The sequence below is a fragment of the Tachysurus fulvidraco genome, chromosome 14, assembly GCF_022655615.1.
Source record: "Tachysurus fulvidraco isolate hzauxx_2018 chromosome 14, HZAU_PFXX_2.0, whole genome shotgun sequence".
NCBI classification, from domain to species: Eukaryota; Metazoa; Chordata; class Actinopteri; order Siluriformes; family Bagridae; genus Tachysurus; species Tachysurus fulvidraco.
In genome coordinates, this window is record NC_062531.1 from 15027695 (window position 1) to 15048230 (window position 20536).

Sequence of the window (20536 nt, forward strand, 5' to 3'; positions counted from 1 at the left end):
CATGCTTCACAACTGGGATGTTGTTCTTCAGTTTAAAAGCTTTACTCTCTTTCCTCTGTATTTAATGCATTTCAATTCGAAATGTTTCAATTTCAATTTATTTGTATAGCACGTTTAATAATTCATTGTCTCAAAGCAGCTTTACAGAAGTATAGAAACAAGAGAATAAAGATATATATACAGTCCTCAGCATAAGTATGTACACCCCCTTTTCTAAATTTTCTGTGACCACCAGCACAATTAGTGGATTTTTTTCAAAACTGTGTTTTATGAAACATTTGTTTTATTAATAACATTAAGCAGTTAGTCACCAACATCATTAGGATAAGAAAATATACTCACAACACATTCTACCAAATGTTATATTTTATATGGCCTCCATGATTTTATGACTTACTACATGGAGTGAACAATTTGGTGACATACTGCCATGTCTAACTTTGGGTTTCAGCAGTGCAGTGTCTTCCTTGCATGCCTCTCCTCTGCAGCGCATGCTGTGTTGTGTCATGTGAACCCCCAGTTGGTGTTAGATTCAGATGTTAGCCTCAGTGGATGGCCTGGATGTCACAGTGAGCTTGCTACATGTCTACCATTCTGAATTTTTAAATTTTAAATTTTCTTGTAGCCCTTTTGTGTGTAAAGAATTTACTTTTTTCTTTTCTTCCACGACGGACTATTATGTATTGAATGTGAGGCAGTTTAATGGGTTAAATATCACCCTTAATTGTCATCTGACAGTCACCCGAGAGATGATTGATTAGGCTAATCTCTTGTTGAATTCCTGTAGCATTTTGTCAAGTATTAGTCTATAAGGCAACAATCTGCAAGTAACATACATATAGATCATATTCACTTGTATGTTCACTACATAAACACCCTTAGCAATTTGTCCACCACAAGTGCACATTTATTTATTTTTAACGTACATTTATGTGAAGTTATGAATAGCAGGACTACCAGCAAAACACTTCAACATCCATCTAGATTAAAGAACAAAACTATGACACTATATTAAATTCTTTATTGACATGTAGTCATTTTTGCACCTTGAGGTCTTGGCTGAATTGGCAAAAAATTGCTGGCTCTAAAGTTAGGCCCTTTTATAGCGAGAGGTTCACTCCCAAATAACTCCTAATTATGACAATGGCCAGACAGAAGCTTCATAGTGTTATTACAAAAATGTGTGGAGTTTTCCAGACTTTTTAAAGTCTTTTTGAGACACTCAAATCAAAAGACTTTTTGAGACACTCAAATTGATGCATGTAAACCTTTGACCCACTACAATTTTAAAATTAAATGAATTAAATAAATTACTCTCAGAACAATAAATCTGTTTCTAATGATTGTTTTAAAATAACCTCCTACAAAGTAGACACCTGGATTGACTTGACAATAGAAATATATAGTAACATGTCGAGAGATGGAAAACCGAGAATAGACTAAGCGTATGTCAAATTTTTGGCTTCAACTGTGTGTCTTGTGACTGCTGTCATGAATAGTCATGTTTAATTCAGTAGAGTGTGTTTGTATGGCCTTAGCATGGTTAGTGTGCTAAGGTCCCTGCTGGCTGCATCAAAAAGAAGGATTTTTTCTTCACTACTGTAGGAGGGCAGCCTAAAATGCTGATTCTTTCTTTACTGTCTACATGATAATCTCTCCCCTTCTCTGTGGCTGATGTCAACAGAAATCTACCACTCTGTTACGGTTCCCCATTTCCATTCTCATGTTTTTCCCTGGCCTTTTCTTGATTTGTCAGCAATAGTTTAATCCCAAGCTGCTCAACTGAGCATAATTACAAAACACAAATGTACAACAGATGTTCAAAATTTAAAAGTGTGTGTGTATTGAGACATGGTATGTCTCAAATCTAAAATATTAGAGAGAAGAGGAGTGACAGCATGTGGTCACTATCTCCTCATCTCTGGATTTAAGGCAAGACTTTTTTAGTTTCTAATATAAACAATTCCAACCTTAGGGGTCCCACTGCTACTGTCAGGCTTTCTACTGCACTTCTCTTCCTGCCCTGAGAATATTTCTCTACAGTACATAACACATTTCGCTGTTATGTTTTTTTTTGCCAATGCTATAGTTCGGCCCTGCAGTCATGTCTACCGTCTGTTTTAAGATCCAACTTTTCTGTAAAAATCATGGATGATGTATAAAAAATACTCCACTCCCTCACTTCTTGTCAGAGACTGGGGATTGAGACAATCTGTCACTCAAAGCTACGCAGGAAGAAAGATTTTTTTATTTAGCTGTCTCACCTGGAGAGGGTCGACTGTGCTGTTGCCTGAAGCATAGCCGTAAGACAGGAACTACAGGTGTTAGCTTTGCAGTTCCCTCTGTTTTTATGCTTCTCTATTCTCAAGAGGCCATTTTTCTCTGTGTCTTTGCTTTCCCTGTGGCTCTCTCGTGTTTATACCAGCCAAGGGCTTTGTATAATCAGCAAATAAGCACCAAGACAATAGTAAAGGGTAAGTTTTAATAGAAAGAACTACTTCTGAGTTCAGGTGTGGGTGCTGGTCAGAGACCAGCTGTCTGATGAAATCTTGAAAATGGACATAATGCATAAACACCTGTGTTACACTGCTGGCTAGTGGTGACCAGTGGTATTACTAACGGCTTCAGCAGACAAGAAAGACCATATTAGATTGTATTAGATCACAAATCAAAATATAAAAGCTTTTTGTCCTTGTTAGTGTGGCAGTAGTGTTAGAGATGTGTAGAGTCAGTATGACAAACATAAATGTATTTATGTTTTATAAATGTTTTATTTAATTGCTTAGCTCATTCTTCTTTTGTCTTTTCATATTTAAAAGACAGACAGTGTCTTTGGAGGTTTGTTGTGCTTGATAATGTCCACATGTTTCATCAGAATTTTCCTGGTATCATTGTACTCGTAATTGGCCTTTTTGGAGAATATTTCGTCATAGAACATTATCAAATTCAAAGACCTGTGTGTGTGTGTGTGTGTGTGTGTGTGTGTGTGTGTGTGTGTGTGTGTGTGTGTGTGTGTGTGTGTGTGCATGTGTATGTGTGTGTGCGCACGCGTGTGTGTTGGTGGTGTGAATGGAGGATAAATGGTGAATGAGGGCTCTCTGGATGGGTGGAGATTATGTGCTGGTGATTAATAAGAGCAGTAATAAACAAAAGGCCCAGGAGATGTTTGAGGTGCTTAATAATGCATTATGTTCATAAAAGCACTGGCCTACCCAATAGATCCCTGTGGAAGGAAAACCCCACAGAGATTATACCAGAGTGTGTGTATGTGTGTGCAGTACGAGAGTCTGTAAGAAAGAAAAGGTCCATACTTTGTAGCGGTGTATACTGTATATATTTTTTACAACAAAAGATTGAAATGTTACAGAAAAGATCAGTAAAGAAAGTAGCCTATTACACCACCTTTCAGATAAAGCACATAATTAGACTCATAATTAGGTTTTATCTGCAATAAAGATGGAATATTCAAAGTCTCCAGAAGAAATGCAGCGGATTCTCTAAGATAAGCTGCTACAAGTAGTAAATCTTACCAGTCAAATTCCTTAATATAAATAATGCATGCAACTAAAATTGAACGAAACCCTGCTACAATTCAAAGCTCCACCATTCATGTCAAGATCCCACCATAATGCCAGTTACACGACAACCGCATCTTACAGCATCCTTGATTTTTTTGTGACAGCTTTAGACATATGGAGTTTCATCTTAGCAGTGGCCTTCATGTAATATTCCAATCAGCATTCAAAAGAAACACTTGCTCTCACTTGCCCTTGCTGCCTGCTTGCTTTTTCTCTTTTATCCAGGTTCTTTTATTGAGATACCAGATCTCAGTCGTATCCCACGCTTCTGAAACAGTGCATTTCTTTCAAGACTCTTTCATAGGTGATGCGTATTGATGTAAGCCAGACTCTTGTCCTTCAGTCTGCTGGCAAAAAAAAGCCTTTGTGAGAAAGTTTGTCTTTCAATGCATGCAGCCAAAAAAACAGACACATATCTCTTGCACACTTGCTCTCTCCTCTTCTACATCAAGGAGATGCAAAAGTGATTTAATATACTCACTGAATATCAAGTGAGCTGAGTGAAGCCAAGCTACCTAAATGGAACAAAGAATTAATTTCTCTGTGTATTTCAGGGATACATTTATGATGTCACATTTTGTTTTAATAGATTTGCAAAGTTGGAATGATGAATGTCAGTTGAATGGGATGTTTTGGCAAAAGGTGAACTTGAGTGAAAGCCATGGCAAAGGTGTGTCCTAATGACCCAAGGCATTGTTGGTAGCAAAATAATTGTTTTAGGGAAAAATTAGCATAATAGATTTTAGTCCCTGCAGGTGCTGCACTTTTAATTTTCATTAAAATAAATATTCTGAAATTATTTACCAAGGTGTCCAGCTATCTTATTAGGGTGCAGAGTATAAAGCACTGGGACTTTAAATTCTGCTCTGTACAGCTTATGGTGTGTTTGATGATTGAAATGATTAGTTTGATCAGCTGTGGTGGTCTTAAGGGAAATTCTAAAAGCTACAGGGTGGTAGGTCCCACAACACTGCAGTTGCCTCCATAGACTGCAGTAGAAAATATACAACACCTAAAGGAAACCAATTCATCCTACTTGTATGAGCAAGCTTCCTCACATTGTCACACAGCTTCGTATCCACTTCTGTACAGAAGGATGAACAGATGCTTTTGGACCAGTAATGACCACTTGATGGAAAAATAAAAACAACACACACACACACACACACACACACACACACACACACACACACACACACACACACACACACACACACACACACACACACACACACACACACACACACACACACACACACACACACACACACACACACACACACACAAAAGAGTTAGTGGTTTTGGAGTGTGAGTAAGGAAAAAAGACCCTTGAAGCACAGCCTTGTAAATTAATTTGTTCATGTTGTACGATGGGTGCACAGCTGGCCTCATTAGCATGCACACAACAAATAATTATAGTGAGGGCTTTTTTCCAGCCATCGCTGGGCTAATGGGCTTGCTGGGTTAATTATGTCAGAGCATAATTACCGAGGGGCCTGAGAGACGCCGTGCTGCCCCCTGCTGCGTCCGTGCTAGCTAATGACAGTGTAGCGCTGACAGGGCCAAGACAGACCGCCCTGGCACACCTGCTCCTCTTGGCATGCCATGTCATGCAGCACTGGGCCACCCAGTCAGGCTTACCCTCACCTCTGCAATTCTGAGTACAGCCATGTTCATATGTACTAAAGTATGAGCCAGAAATTGTAGGTAGTTGCATCATGCATACAGAACAAAGGGGTGTAAAGAAGAAGCTCTAAGTGCCTTTTACTAAGCAGCCTCTTATTAAAAAAACTCCTAATTCAATTTAAGCAGAAGACAAATGCACAAAAGTTAGTTACTGGGGCATGTAAAGCACTGCATAGGAGCCACTCTGGAGGTGCTGAAGCTTTTGATATGTAGATGAGAAGTCAGTTGATGAGAATTATTGAAAATGGAGATTATGTGAAACAGTAATGTAGTTTGCCAGTCTACAGCATTATTACATATTAGTGTTATTGAGTTCAAAATGATCAATGACACAACAACCACAATGCAGCTGGTGCAGTAGCACTGGCTCCTGCTGTCCAGTATGCTGCTCTCTGTTACCTTGTTAAAATGAAGCCACAGCATTGTCATTCAGTTCCTAGTTTTCTTGCTCATTATCTATAATACTGATGTTGGAGTCAATACTGATTTTTCTGTTATGAAACTTGCTGATTTGTTAGCAACCTATGTAATGGTGTGTTTTATTTTTGGTGGCTATCTTTTCGGTTTTGTATCTGTTGAAATAAGCTGTTGTGTTTTATGATGTGCCTAATCCTTCTGATATTATGAGACTGGAACGAATACACACATGCAAATGGCACATTTACATTAGCATGTGGGTGGGGCCCGGTAGGAGACCAAAGCTTGCACAGTAGCTTCACTACTGACCATTACCTTTAATTTTCACTCATGCTTTTGTGTTTTTTAGGTTTTCGCTAACAGCCAGTTTTTCAGAACCCATGATTTGTCATATAGTTGGAAACATTTGTTCATTCATTAATATCAGACAAAATTCAGACTCATAAAGGTCACTAACCCAAGTCAAACTATGATGCACACATAAAGACTTGAAATAACCAAGAGTTATCCAAAACTCTACTTGGATTCCTTTTAACACCCTGCAATATTTTTTCATCATAGGCAGATTTTTTCATAAAGGCACATAATTGTTATTAGTTATTGTGACCTCAGGGCACACATGTAATTGAGCATAACAAAGTTAGGTGCTGATTAGAAAATGGACAGCACACTTACATGGACCATAAAAGGACAAACTCATTAAGGGTAATCACTGGCCTGGTGTGTCCTACTTCACAGTAGAGGGCTGGGGCTGGTGGAGCGATTCTTACGAAGAAGTCATTAGTGTGCTTAATTAAGCCAGGAAATTATTAGAGGTGATAGAATAGGTTTGACACTCTCTAATAGTTTGTGTAATCAACGCAAATAAACTTTGAGTAGGGAAAGTGATTATTGACATTTCAGACCATTTCATGGCCACACCAAAACTGGATCAACAGAAAGCACATACTAATAAGACCTGCAAAGGCTTAAGCTTTGCCTGTACATTTTGATAAAGCTGTTTTTTGCTCCTATAAATTAGAAAGGCAAACTACAAGACTGATCTGAGTTAAAATGGCTTTAAATCAGGTGTGTGATTTGCACTTATGCTAATAGTGATGTTTGTGTGTTTATATGTATTCATTCAATTCTAGACATTTTGACTCTGCAGTGTAGTGAACTGATTTAGTGTTTTAGAAATATTATGTAGTTCTTTAGACAATGATGAATATTACTTTGCCTGTCTTCACAGCTATGTGTTAGTATATGTGTGTATGTGCCTGGCCAAATGTCCCTACAAGGAATGGAATATCTGACAGATTTGACAACTTCTTTTTACAAAAAAATGCAGCTTTTATGAAATAAAATAATTAATAATAAAACAGGAAGACGTTTTCTTGTTGGTTATTAATTACTGATTTTTCAATCAGATTTGGGACTAGATTTAAGTGCAGGAATAGCATTAATTACCTGCATTAATAATGTTGTCAGTGGAAAGTCCTTACTAGCATAGTAATTCATGTCTGTGTGTGCGTGTGTGTCACACACTCAGTGTGTGTAATTCACTGGCCTTGGGGAGAAACTGTTACAATGGAGGGCTTGAGTCTTGAAGTAAGAGCTATGGACATTATGCCTGGCCTGGAGGCTGCAGCAAAAAGTTTTACAGTGTGCTCAGTAACGTGTAATTGTTTTATGAATGGGACGAGGTCTGAAAGCAAATCTTTGCAGTCACCAGAATTTTCTAAAATATTGATGTTGTATTATATCAAGGAGCCATGCTTTTTTTTTTTTTTTTTAGAAATGTACTGTACGCAGGTACTTTTTTGAGAGTATATATTGAGTAATCAGAAGTTTATTTTATATATTTTAGAATATTTTGACACTATATTTTTATATGTTTGAATGGAACTGATTGCTTTAGTTATGAACGCATTCACCTACATGGCACAGTTTCACCTACTCTGTGTATGGAGCTGATTGATAATCAGGACTGGTTTGTCTCTGCACTGGAGAATTGGCCTGAAGCATTTGATCATTAGCTCTTAAAAGACTTGCAGTAAAAGCAATGGGAAGATTCTGGGGTTGTATGGAGAATAGCACTGTTTTAAGTCATCCTCTTAAGCACGGTGTCCCATGTGACTGACGCAATCTCTACTGTGCTTCTGTAACAATACAAACTTTCACATACACACTCGCACACTCACTCAATCACATTTTACTGCATTTATGGATGTCTTAATATTTTGTAAAGATTTTGTAAGTCCTTGCACTAGTACTAACCCATCTTGTATTTCTCTGCATTTTAGAGTGACTAAATCTTCATGTACATTGTCATATTTCTTACCCCAATTTACAAGAGCTGCTTTTGTCCTGTGTTTTGAGGTTGAATTTGGCAAACAAAGTTTTATTTATTTATTGTGTGTGTGTGTGTGTGTGTGTGTGTGTGTGTGTGTGTGTGTGTGTGTGCGTGCGTGCGTAGGTTTGTGTCTGCCAGCACCAGCTTTTACATGCATTGTGTGTGCCACGTGTGTATGAGTAGGTGTACATTCACACACATACACACTCCTCCCTTCTTTGGTTCCACTCCCCTGAGTCTGTCTCTCTCACTGCTTTGGTGCTAGAAGTCACCTCCTCTGCCTTCCTTCACAGGCAGGTGCACAACAAGAGCACCACTCCTATCCATGCGGCACACAGCAGGCTCAACTTTTTTTTTAAGGCAAAGAAGAAAGGAAGAGGGGAAGATTAAAAACAGCCCTGTGAAGTGGAGAGCTGAGGTGCCTCCTGAGGATTCCTGGCATAATAATTTAAATGATCAAATGATCCAGAGGAGACTTGTTAGCGCAGAAACAGCCTCCTAGTTGGCCCCATGGGCTTCACGCTGAGCCACATGCATTGCAAAACAGATCCTCTGTTGTGCTACAGAATTTCACAATTTTTTCTTACATCTTACTACTTTTTCAGTATTTTTTTAAATTCCCTCTAAGAGTGTTGGATAAGTATTTGTGAGTGACTTGAGGAGCAGAGGTTATTGGATGTTAATAGTGCTGGTTGTGTGCTTATATAATTTTTGGTTCATTAGGACCGTTTCTTTTAAGTTTAGAATTATTGTATTAAGAATTTAATATGATTTTTGCACTAGAGCGTTTATTAACTTTCTGTGTTTGTGTGTGTGTTTGTGTGTGTTTGTGTGTGTGTGTGTGTCAGACCCTGCTCCAGTGCTGGAAGCCTCTTGCTCTCTGGAGGACCGTCTCGCACAGTTGCAAAGCTCTTCTCCGGACACCAAGGTTCTGGTCAAAGAGTTCTCGGGCCACTGGAGGAGAAACCTGGAGTGCCTTAACAGTGCAGGTCAGCTTCCCATTTTCTACTCACCTTGAGCTCTAATCAACATTCTAAAAACACTGGACATAAATGGCTTCTACAGAAAAGAAGGATAAATAAGGAGCCGTAGCTCACTGACAAAGCAAGACAAGCCATGTCTTTTTACCATTTCAGTGGCTTTTTTGACACTTTTCAAAAATATTTCAGGGTTAATGGATTCAGGGCTAGATCATCAAACCTCAATTACATAGTTAAAATGATATGCTGACAAAAAGCACAGCACTAAATTTTTAGAGAGCTGATCTGTGCTTCAGAATAGGTGCAGATCATACACTGCTGCTGCAAGTAGTTTAGTGTACAAATACTCACATACTGAAACTATTCTGAAACTAAGATACCATCATTTGTTGTAATTTTTATGTGAAAATAGAGGAATAAGATGCAAACCACTGGTAACACTCAGGTCTGAAGAATGGACTTCCCTGGCTAGAAGCCACCTGCTCCCCAGCTGAATGGACTGGATGGTTGACTGTTACATTAGTAGCCTCTACACAGTACAGAATGACCAGATTATACTTTGCTGAATTCTTTAAACAGAAGAAGCCAAAATTAACTTGTACCACAATGATAGGAACAGAAGTACAGTATATAGAGAAGGAAAGGAAGAGCTCATTATGCAAAGCATAACACATCATCTGTCAAACTCAGTGGAGGCAGTGTCATGGCATGGGCATGTATGACTGATGATTCGGGTCTCTGGTGTTTATTGAATGATGATAGATTTTGAACTCTATACACTTATACTTTCTGCGCAGAATTAGTCAAATGCTGCAGAACTGGCAGGACAGCACCTCATGCAGATGGATAAAACATATCACAAACTCAAGAGCATTTATTGTAAAGACTTGGATTTTTTTAATGTTTATGTCAGTCACCTGACCGCAACCCAGTTGAGCATGCTTTTTACTTACCAAAGACTAAACTAAAGAAAGACTGGCAAATCATTTCATGAAAGTAAATCAGCATTTAGTCCAGATTATTTGAGTCTTTGAAAATGGAAGGATCTTAAATGCTTCATTTTCAAATCCATTGTGGAGGTGTACAGAGGAAAAATGTACTTCATTTGAGTCACTGTCCTAATATTTATGGACCTGACTGTATGCAGCTAATTTTGTAAGAGGCTGACAAAAGTTTTAATGTATTATATATTATAATATCAAGGTTGTTTCATATTATAATATATATATATATATATATATATATATATATATATATATATATATATATATATATATATATATATATATATATATATATATAGGCTTCTGATATTGCAGAGATCTTTTACAGTAACTCTGTCTTGGTTTCTCTGACAGATAGTGTAAAAGAAAGCCCAGAAAGCATACAGAGAGTAGCAGGGTCAGAACAATTTCCCCATATGATGACCCCAAATGGCACACAGAGCCTCCAAGATGGTGGCTTACCCCTTCAAAACCACCAGGGCCTGGAGGAAAGGTATGCAAACTATACAAAGCAGAAGAATTAATCCCTTGCCTTAAAAGACCTACAGACATCATTAACTCTTAGAACTACATAAACTTACATTTGTGGTAATTTGCGTTCTAAACATTCTTCTCTAGAGAGTGAGAGTGAGAGAATGTTTTATATGTCTCTTTTATACAGTCTCTGAAGTTTTTGGGTTGACTCTTAATTTTTTGTACATGGAATAATGGAATTGACTTGTTAATATAATATTAACAATATACTTTTATCCAGATAGCATTTATCTAGTTTAACTACTTACATGCTCAATGATTCAATTAAGATTACTATTAGTGTTACTGCCCAGCACTGCAGAATGCATATTTTGAACCATGTAAATGAAATATTTATGATCATTAATTCACAGATTTGTATCATGCTGCATGTTCTAATACATTATTATTATTTATGTAGTAACAACTTGGACTAGCATCATGGTCATGTAAAAATCTAGTGTAAGAAATGATTTTTAAATTGTTGATATAGTGAAGTGTTTTGAGAGATGTTTGTGTTGCATATGGAAAGATTCAATGCTTTGTAAGAGCAGGAAGTAAAGTTGTTCTTTTAAGTATTTAGACACAGAGCAGCCTTCAGGACTTTGTGGTTGCTTAGTAACAGGACAAGCTAAGGTTTTTTCTCTGTTTCAGTATGTTAAAGTTAAGTAATACATTTATACTACAAAACATTTGTAATAACAGGACAACAGGGACTTGTTTTGTGAGCATTTCTCAACATTACGATAAAAAAATTGCGATAAAAATAACCTCACATAAGGTCTTATCACACCATCCTGACAGTGATTTTCCTTTTATAACATCATGCCCAAACATGTACTATTGCTTACTTATTATACATATACACTGAATAGTATCCATATTAAACAATAGGAATATAGTTGGTATTTAGCCCTATTTTGATTACTTTGTGAAAAGTTATAATCACAGAAACTGTGTAAATTGTTCCACTAAGTTTGCAGAATAAAAAAAACTCATAAATTCATTACATTTCAGCACAAACCCATTGTAAAGCATTAAGTAATGAAAGTTCACATGCTGCTTCAAGAACAGTAAACTCAGCTGGAGATTATCTTTGTTTTAACTCACAAGTAGTCAAAAACATTACTTAAAAAATCCATCTTTCAAAAGTAACTTATGAATTTCCAAAACATCTGATGACATTTAAAGGTAAAAGAGAAACTCACATAACTATCATGCTTTACAGTGCAGCTGTTATACAGAGCTAATATTGAACCAATATTCCAATGTTATTTTATCTGCACATTGGTACCTATCTTTCTATAAAATAACTGCAATAACATTGTTTTGCCATATGCATAAATTAGGTGTAAACAGCATGCAAGCAAAGAAATGAGGAAATGAGTTTCTGTTTCTTATTCATATATGTCATGTTCTACTGTTTGGTGCAACACATTTTGTTTTCTCAGGGAAGCAGATGAACCAGATGCTCTGTCTGTCAGACTGGTGCAAGCTGAAGAGAGAACCAAAACTCTTCAGTTAGGTAAACAGTCATTTAAATGGTAAAGTTAATAGGATTTCAGCTTTTCCAAAGCAGAAGCTTACAGACTGTATTCTGTGTTTTCACAGCACTGAACAAAGCCCAGTCAGAGATGAAGGAGCTAAAGTGTAAATACTACAAGGAAATGGCTGCCAAGTAAGTCTTACTTGGGGAAAAAAACCAAAAAAAAAAAACTGTAGATTTAACTACTTTTGTCACAAAAAACCCCCGAAAAAAACCCAAAAAAAAAGTTTGAACTTTTAATAAACAAGCAACAGATAAACAGGCAAAAACAGGGCAGAACACTGAGCAAACATTGAACAGACAACATACTACAACAACGACTAACATCAGGGAAGTGAACAAACAGTTGACGTCGACCCCTTGGGCTCGGCTGGTGAGGCCGACGGCTTAGGGATGCCGGCCGCCCAAACCGAACTCATGGGGGTATCCTCCAGTTTGGAGATCCGCCAGTATGGTAGCCATGTGAACCGGCTCAGTCACAGGTGTGCACAGGACTGGGCTGGACGGAGTCATTGTAGGGCATTTGGGCGTCCGTGGCTGGTTTGGCTCCTTAGCCCACGGACCCCAATGCTTACTGCCCCCCCAAAAAATATTTACTGCCAGCGTCCGTCTCTCCCCTGCTCATGGTTGAAGAGGACCCGCCCAGGAGCAACGCTAAATTGATAAAGTCTGACAGGGACCCCATCTCTCAGCCAGCAGGCATTAAATAGTGCAGGTTGTCCTCCAATCCATGCCTGAAGACATCCTTCAGGACCTTCTCCTCGAAGTTCACCTGGTTACACAGGTCCAAAAATATCTCAGCGTATGCAAAATAAGATTTCTGCTGGATCCATTAAGGTTAGTCATTCTGTCATGATTAGACAAAGGCGAGTGAGGATCCAAATGCAGTTTGAACTTTTAATAAACAAAAACAAGAAACAGATAAGCAGGCAAAAACAGGGCAAGACTCGTGAACAGACTCGTGAACAGACAACATACTACACCAACAACGACTAAGTGAACAAACAGAGTAGATATAGTGAACAAGAACCAATCACAAGGCGGAGACAATCAAAGACTAAGACAAAACACCTGGGGAAGAGATTGAGTGCAATTAATGTCCATGGTAACAAATGAGTGGGCGGGGCCAACAATTAACAGCAGGGAATGACAGCAGACAGAAACAAAGCAAAACACAGACAGACTCATTACACCTACCCATTGCATTATATATATATATGTTGGACCACATTTTACATTTAATACAGCTTACTTCGAACCTTCTTGGAATAGTGGAATTGTGTACCATTTGTGTATACAGTGAGCTTTGCACATCTGTCATGCATAATTTTTCTCCAACCTGCTTAAATTCTTCCTAAAGCTGAGCTTCATTGGATGACCTGCATGACTTATCATGATTCAGGTTTAGAATTTCCCAAAAGTTTGCAGTCGGATTAAGTGTCTGGAGTCGTTATTGTGTTAGAAAATATCTGTTTGATCTCTAAAAAGATCCTCCATACCTTATGTTCTGCAAAATGTGTACTGCCAGCAGCATTCTACATTCTTCCAACACCTGCCACACCATGCATCTCCATACCATTATGGTTCCCCTGCCATGCTTAATGGTGCCATACATGTATTTGGTATCAGAACACTCCTCTCATATTATACGAACATACCTGACACCACCTGATGCAAGCATGTTCACCTTTGACTTGTCGGGTCACATAACACGGCTTCAGTCTTCCATAATCCAATCTTTATGCTCTTGGGATTTGCAGATTTTTCAGTAAAAAGAACTAATAAATGTTTTTTTACTGCTACAAAATTCTAATTCAGCCTCTTGTATCTGCTGCCTTGCAGTGCTGAATTTGGACATCCCTGACCACTGCGTGTCTCATCTAGGGTTTTGGAAGCTGTTTTAAAGCAGTCACACATTGAAGAGATTCATCCTCCTGTCAGAACGCTTGCTAGTCTTCCTTGGTTGGCCGCAGCACTTTACATTGTGCATGGTATCCGTCTCGTAGTGGTCTGACAGTCCAAATCCAGCACACAAGCAAAATCGACTGACCAAATCTTGCCATTTTAACAATGTTGTTCTTGGCCATTTTCACCAAAACAAACAATGTCTAATAATATGGCAAACAATAATTGTAGCAATTATAGGCTGGGAATAATGATAATTATAGGCTGGGGATAATCCTTCTCCACCTATTTACTGACTTCTTTAGACACTTTGGGTTCAGTCTTTGGGAGCAACTTCAACTTTGTAGAAGGTCTTCCCCAGACCCATAGCCCAGCTGCTGCATTCTTATTTTGTGATACTTTTCCAGGCTTCTCTGTTAATGGCTTTGTTCGTGATGTTTTGGGAGGGTTCTGCCGTTGGTGGTCTCTTCAGGAGGCGAAATGCATGCTAAATAGGATTTGTTGATTGGCTAGACCAAGCTAAAACCTTCCACTGTTTTTTGGGTCATTGTCTTGCAAAATAATGAATGTATTTCTCACTAAATTGGCAGACAGAATGTTTGTGCTTCAGTTCCAGAAGAACCATGCAAGCACAAGCTCATGACACTACCTAATCACTGAGCTTGTTGGGTTTGGATCATGAGCTCTCTGTACTTCTATTAAAATTCCAATCTGGCCTTCTGATTTGCAGTTGGACCAAACCATGCCAGCAAAATGAAAGCATAACAGAACCATTGTTCTTTCCTGTAATATACATTATCTTGTACACAAATTATATAGTGTCTTTATCTATTTTCCACATGGTCCACTCTCTTTTCTCAACTATATAGAGTAGGAAATATAAGCAGTTCTGTCTTTTTGCTTTAGAAAACGACAGACTGCCTCATAAAAAAAAATTCTGCTTGACATGATCATCAAATAGGCAGTCTCCAATTCACACCATGAATGAGCCTGAAATTTGTATGAGGTGCCAGTGGGAATTAGAAAAATGTCTGCTTTGTGTAGTATGGAAGACCTGAATGCTCTGTACATGATTTTTTTTTTCAGGATTTTCTTCTGTTATAAAAATGATGACTGATTTTGGTTTTGATTGCCATCCTGCTGCTAAATATATATAAGTAATTTCAGAGTTCATCCTCATATTTAAAACAATTTATTAGCATAGACTTATTTACTCTTCACTTATACATACAGTAAGTGATGTGGTATTCAATAAGTAGTACAGAGTGTTCTATAAAGAATATCTCTCTGGCCTTACACTTACACAAATGCACTCTAATTTTTATTAGTACAGACAATTATTTACCCAGAGACACAAGGACAAAGTCATACTTAATTGTGATTTGGCGTGATACAATGTCTTCATAGTCTTTTCTGTACAACTCAATGCACTTACACTTAATACAAATGCACTCTAATATAGAGAGGATCTTTGTTTAGGAGAGCCTCAGAGATTCATGTATTTAATCAAACTTTCAGCCTTCCTCATTATTCAGCCTCTCCACCTTTTGAAAATCAGCTCCCTGATGACTGAGAGGAAACTGTTGAACTTCAAACAAACCTTATGAATAATCTCCCCGAGACGCTATTCAAATGAGTGCTCTGATTGTTGGGAGTGTGTAGGCATGTTGAGATGTGATGTCAAATAATATGCGATAGATGTGACTCATTCCATTTTAATGATAGGATGCCTTGTCTTCTTCTTCTTTTTTCAGATTTCACAGACTTTTGAATACTCATAACATCTTTGTGGGAGTTTAGAATTTGGTTGTTGTTTGGTGAACAGTTAGAATTGCAAAATCTAGATAATGTGACTATGGCAGTTGTAAGTTTGTAGATATAGCTATATAAAATCCGGTTTGGTCAGAAGCCATAATGATTGCTATTATTCATTTAATCTTCAGAGTATTTTAATAGGCAGTGTGTATTGTGTCTTCCAGAGCAGAGGAACTGTCCCAGCTCAAGATGAACCTGGAGAAGGCCAGCCAGGTGAGCATGGGGCTTTCCATTCTATCACTAATTTTGAGGATCCTGCATTTGTTAAGGTAATCACCTTTTGTAATCAAGCCTCAGGATTAATTAGACGCCCCTGTGGCCTCTCTTCCTCTTACCACCCACCCTCTACCCTCCGCTTTCTCGGGGCTTCGTGATTAGCCGTCTGCAGGTAGCAAAGGGCCATGAGACAGCACAGAGCGATGGCTGCTGAGAGAGAAGCGTGATATGTCTGTTAGTTATATTGTCGTACTGATTGCTTCCATTTTTCCTTTCCTCTCTGCCATGATTTTCCATTCTCTCCATCTCTTCCTTTGCCAGCAGCTTTTAGATTAATGTTCAGAAAATGAGTCATTAATTAGCAAGCTGAGTGTGACTGTGCAGGGAAACAGTTTGGGAAAGAAAGTGTCTGCAAGTAAACATCCACCTCAGCAGAAAGAAGTAAATAGAGAGTGAGTGGGCAAGAGATTCTCTTTTTCAGGTTCTCGCTGTATGTAATGCTCTTCACTGTATTTTTCTTTTTAATCATTAATTTAGTATAGAATGTGCTATTAGTGTAAACATTAGTAAAGATTCAGAACCTAAGAGTGTTGTGGTTTCAGTGTTATAGTTTGTAGAGTTTTATTGTACTTATACTGCACAGGTGATGTTGACAAGCCTTTGTAAAGCAGAATTGTTTGTGTTTGATGGCAGAGAGCAGATTTGGCCCAGAGGGAGTTGGAGCGACTGAGGGACCAGTTAACCAGCAGTCACAGCGTTTCTAAAGGAAGTGACGAGGGTCCCAGTGAGGTAGAAGTGATTCCCCACTTTCACCAAAACTTTTAAGATTAAAGAGAAAAGACACACTGCAACACAAAGTCATCCCAAGGCTCTGGAATCACACTCATGTACAGAAAAAGAGCCATCCATACTGTTGATGCCACAAATCAAATCCTCCGTGCTTCTGGCTCCTCATTAGCAATACTTTGAAGCAATATGATTATAGGAAAGCAGAGAGTATGGAGGCGTGCATTTTGAAGTTGAAAAAAGATTTTCATGTTTTTTTTTTCTTTTTCACTGCTCCATCTCAGGGGAAACCAGGGAGGGATGAGAAGGACAAGTGCTCACCATCGCGGCTGGAAGCAGTGCTGTTCTCCAAAGACAGAGAGATTCTTCGCCTGCTTGAAAATGTCCAGAGGTTGCAGTTCACTCTCCAAGAAGTGCAGGACTCCTCAGCAAGTCAGCTAGCAGACCTTGAACACCAGTTGGCCATTAAGGCAGAGGCTATTGAAGTATGTGTGGTAGAAAAGTTTTAACATACACATGTCCAAGTCCAAACCAAGTCATAAGTCTTTACAGTGCTTTAACCATCCTTTTTTAATGTGTGTAACAGCAAGAACTTAGCTCTATGTAGTGAAGGGATGGTATAGGTTTGGGGTAGTGTAAATTTCAAATAACATTTCAAAGCATTTTTTATTTTTCTTCATCTGCTAGTTGCTGTATGCTAATGCTGTATTAGCTAGAATTAGACAATTGCTCTTTTCATCATATGATTTTCCTACTTGTAACTACAAAAGAACACATCCTTGATATACAGTAACATCATCTGTGATACTCTTCCTGTGTTTTTGCAGAAATTAGAGGTTAAACTGCAGTCTCAATTGGACTATGAAGAAATCAAAACTGAACTCAGGTAAAAAAAAAAAGTCTCTTTTTAATCAACTATTGGTCACTATTGACTACTTGCTAATTAGGACAGTCTTGACTTTCTTTTAACCCCTACAGCATTCTTAAAGCAATGAAACTGACATTGGCGAATGGAAGCTCGTCCCAGGTGAGTTTTGTGAGCTTCCATTGATGATGGAACCATTCCCCTTTAAGTTACATGTCATATTGGCATATTTGCCATCACCTAAAATAATAGATAAATGAGCTTTCTTTTCCACAAATAGCCTCTTTGTTTTTTTTTTCCAGTAATGTGGTTCTCTCAATGAGGAAACTCCTTCTTTGTTTTGTGCGTGTGTGTGTGTGTGTGTGTGTGTGTGTTTATATTTTGTGTATGTTTATATTTTGTGTATGTGTACAGGACTCTGACAAAGTTGCAGAGGTTTTGCTGCTTGACAAACAGTCTTTCCTACATGCCAACAAAATTCTGATGGACAAATCCAGAGTCATACAGAGTCCTGGTAAGATATTAATGTTGTAAATACATTTTCAGTATTTCAAATTAGTTGATTAGATGTATTTGCAGAACATTTGACTATGACCTTCCTTAAGGATTTCCTTCATGCAGCAAAAATTCTTCTGTGTCCATTCAGATGAAGACCATTCAGATTCTTCCATTAGGGATTTGGGGCGCCCCATGAGCTCATACTCCTCCCCTCCAGGAGCATTACCAATAGACAGCCAGTCATCCTCCAGTCCAGCACCACCTAATCCCGACGGGACCTCAGGGACCCATGAGCTCCCACGATCATTCTCTGCATCACCTTTCTCCAGTGAAAAGCATGCTGCAGGGCCCCTCTTGCAGAAGCAGCTCCTCTCTCCTCACTTTAAGAAGGAGGGCACCTCACTCATGGCCTTTCCCACCGCTCTGTTTGCTGCAAAAGCTGCCCTAATGTCAGCCAATCCAGGTTCTTCAGGGCCCTTGGTGATGGAAACTGGCTTAGCTAGTGACCAGTCAGAGTGCGGCAGCTCAGGAGGTGGTGATGAGGACCACATGGACACAGCAGAGATAGCCTATCAAGTGAAAGAGCAGCTTCTCAAACATAACATTGGTCAGCGGGTATTTGGGCACTATGTTTTGGGCCTCTCCCAAGGCTCTGTGAGTGAGATACTGGCTCGGCCCAAACCCTGGAGGAAGCTGACAGTCAAAGGCAAGGAGCCCTTTATCAAGATGAAACAGTTTCTGTCTGATGAACAGAACATCCTGGCCTTGCGCACCATTCAAGTTCGCCAGAGAGGTATGTCTTATCAAATGTATCCATCTTCCCTGCTCCTCTTGAAGATATTTTCTACTGCACATTCACAAACAAAAACGATCTGAAGGCTTGTGTGATGTAGTCAGGAGATGGTAAACAAGTTTAAATTCTGATGGTGCTACAGATATCCATGGCGAGGAGCCCATTAGCCTATCATAGGTGTCTGTGAGTTCATGTAAACAGAATAGGGCAGATAGTGATTTTTCTTTTGTTTGTTACACTAGGGGGATGAGCTGGCTTGCAGAAGGGAATTTGCAGGTGACCACATTATGAAGTAATCAGCCAACAAACGTTGAGATTCTAGTTCTGGTTTACCAGTTAGCTGAAATGGTCAAAATACCAGTATTTTAGTTTAGTTAAAATTATCAAATGCAATCTATTATTGAAGTATTTCATCCAATACCCGTATTTTAGCCTTACCCTGTCTGTGTGTGTATGTGTGTGTATGTATACTGCTCAGAAAAATGGAACTCTTAAATCACACATTGAAACTCGATGAATAAAATAGTCAAGTAACATTGAGTAATTCATTAGGAACTGGGTTGGATTCAAAATCACATCAAAAATCAAAGTAAAAAAATGTAAATTTCAGGCTAATCCAACATGCATTATTTTCATCATGGCAGCTCATTATGTAAATCACTAGTGTGCATGGCTTTCACGTGACACATGCTCTTGATGAATAGATGGATACCTGGAACAGGGAATCATTGAGCTTCTGGACAGTCTGTGGTGCTACTTGGTAGCTTTGGGTGCTCCAATACAGAGGTTCTCAGTTGGATTCAGGTTTAGGGAACTTGAGGGGAAGTCAGTGGCATCAATGCCTTTTTCTTGGGGAATATTCCTCCCTAGACCCTTCACTAAATCACTGGCCCACTGCAAAACCTGGACCTGCCAAACACTGCATGTTGGATAATGTTGCAGACAGCTTCCCATGGCAACCCTTTCATGTCTGCCACATGTGCTCCGTGTGAACCTGTCTTATCCATTAAGAGAAAAGGGAACCAGAGAGCCAGTCTTGTGAATTTTTTAAGTTTTCTCCAGGAGATGCCAAACAAACTGCAAGGTGTTGCACAGGTCCCATTAGAGGATGTTTGGCCCTCATTCCACTCTAATGGAGTCTATTACTGAAATTTTGGTCAGGAACATGCATGTCAATAGTCTGTGGGAGGTCATTTTCTAGGACTATGGAAGTGTCTCTTCCTGTTCCTCCTTGCAAATGCAGCAGGGTTGTTGCCATTCAATCTCTCCTCATGCAATGGCCTGTTTTGGATGTTTGGTTCCTCTTGAAGCTGTGCTGGGAAACACCAAACCTTGTGACAGCCAGTATGTATGTGCTATCCTGGAGGAGCTAGACTGCCTGTGCAACTTGATTGGGTTGGTGCTACTGCCTCAAGCTAAAAACAGTCATAAGGATTCTATCAAAACACAAATCTAGAAACAAATCAGTCAGTAAGGATAAAAAGTGAGCAATTGTCTGTTGCCACCGCCTGCAAAGCCATTCCCTTTTTGGGGGTTATGTTGCTCTATTCTCTCCAGTGAGCCCGCTGTCACTTTCATTTGTACCAAAGCAGGTGAAAC

At 38.9% G+C, this 20536-nt stretch overlaps 1 protein-coding gene across 4 annotated transcripts in view; it reads left to right on the plus strand.

Moving 5' to 3' along the window:
• Positions 1-20536, plus strand: part of cux2b (cut-like homeobox 2b) — a 106377-nt gene that overhangs the window by 72536 nt on the left and 13305 nt on the right. For all 4 annotated transcript variants that reach the window (XM_027167465.2, XM_027167468.2, XM_027167466.2 and 1 more), the window contains 11 exons: positions 8865-9005; positions 10355-10493; positions 11965-12038; positions 12125-12191; positions 15944-15992; positions 16689-16784; positions 17066-17266; positions 17609-17667; positions 17760-17808; positions 18061-18160; positions 18293-18937. In XM_027167465.2, the coding sequence (XP_027023266.1) occupies positions 8865-9005; positions 10355-10493; positions 11965-12038; positions 12125-12191; positions 15944-15992; positions 16689-16784; positions 17066-17266; positions 17609-17667; positions 17760-17808; positions 18061-18160; positions 18293-18937 (1620 nt within the window). The remainder of the gene's footprint in view (positions 1-8864; positions 9006-10354; positions 10494-11964; positions 12039-12124; positions 12192-15943; positions 15993-16688; positions 16785-17065; positions 17267-17608; positions 17668-17759; positions 17809-18060; positions 18161-18292; positions 18938-20536) is intronic.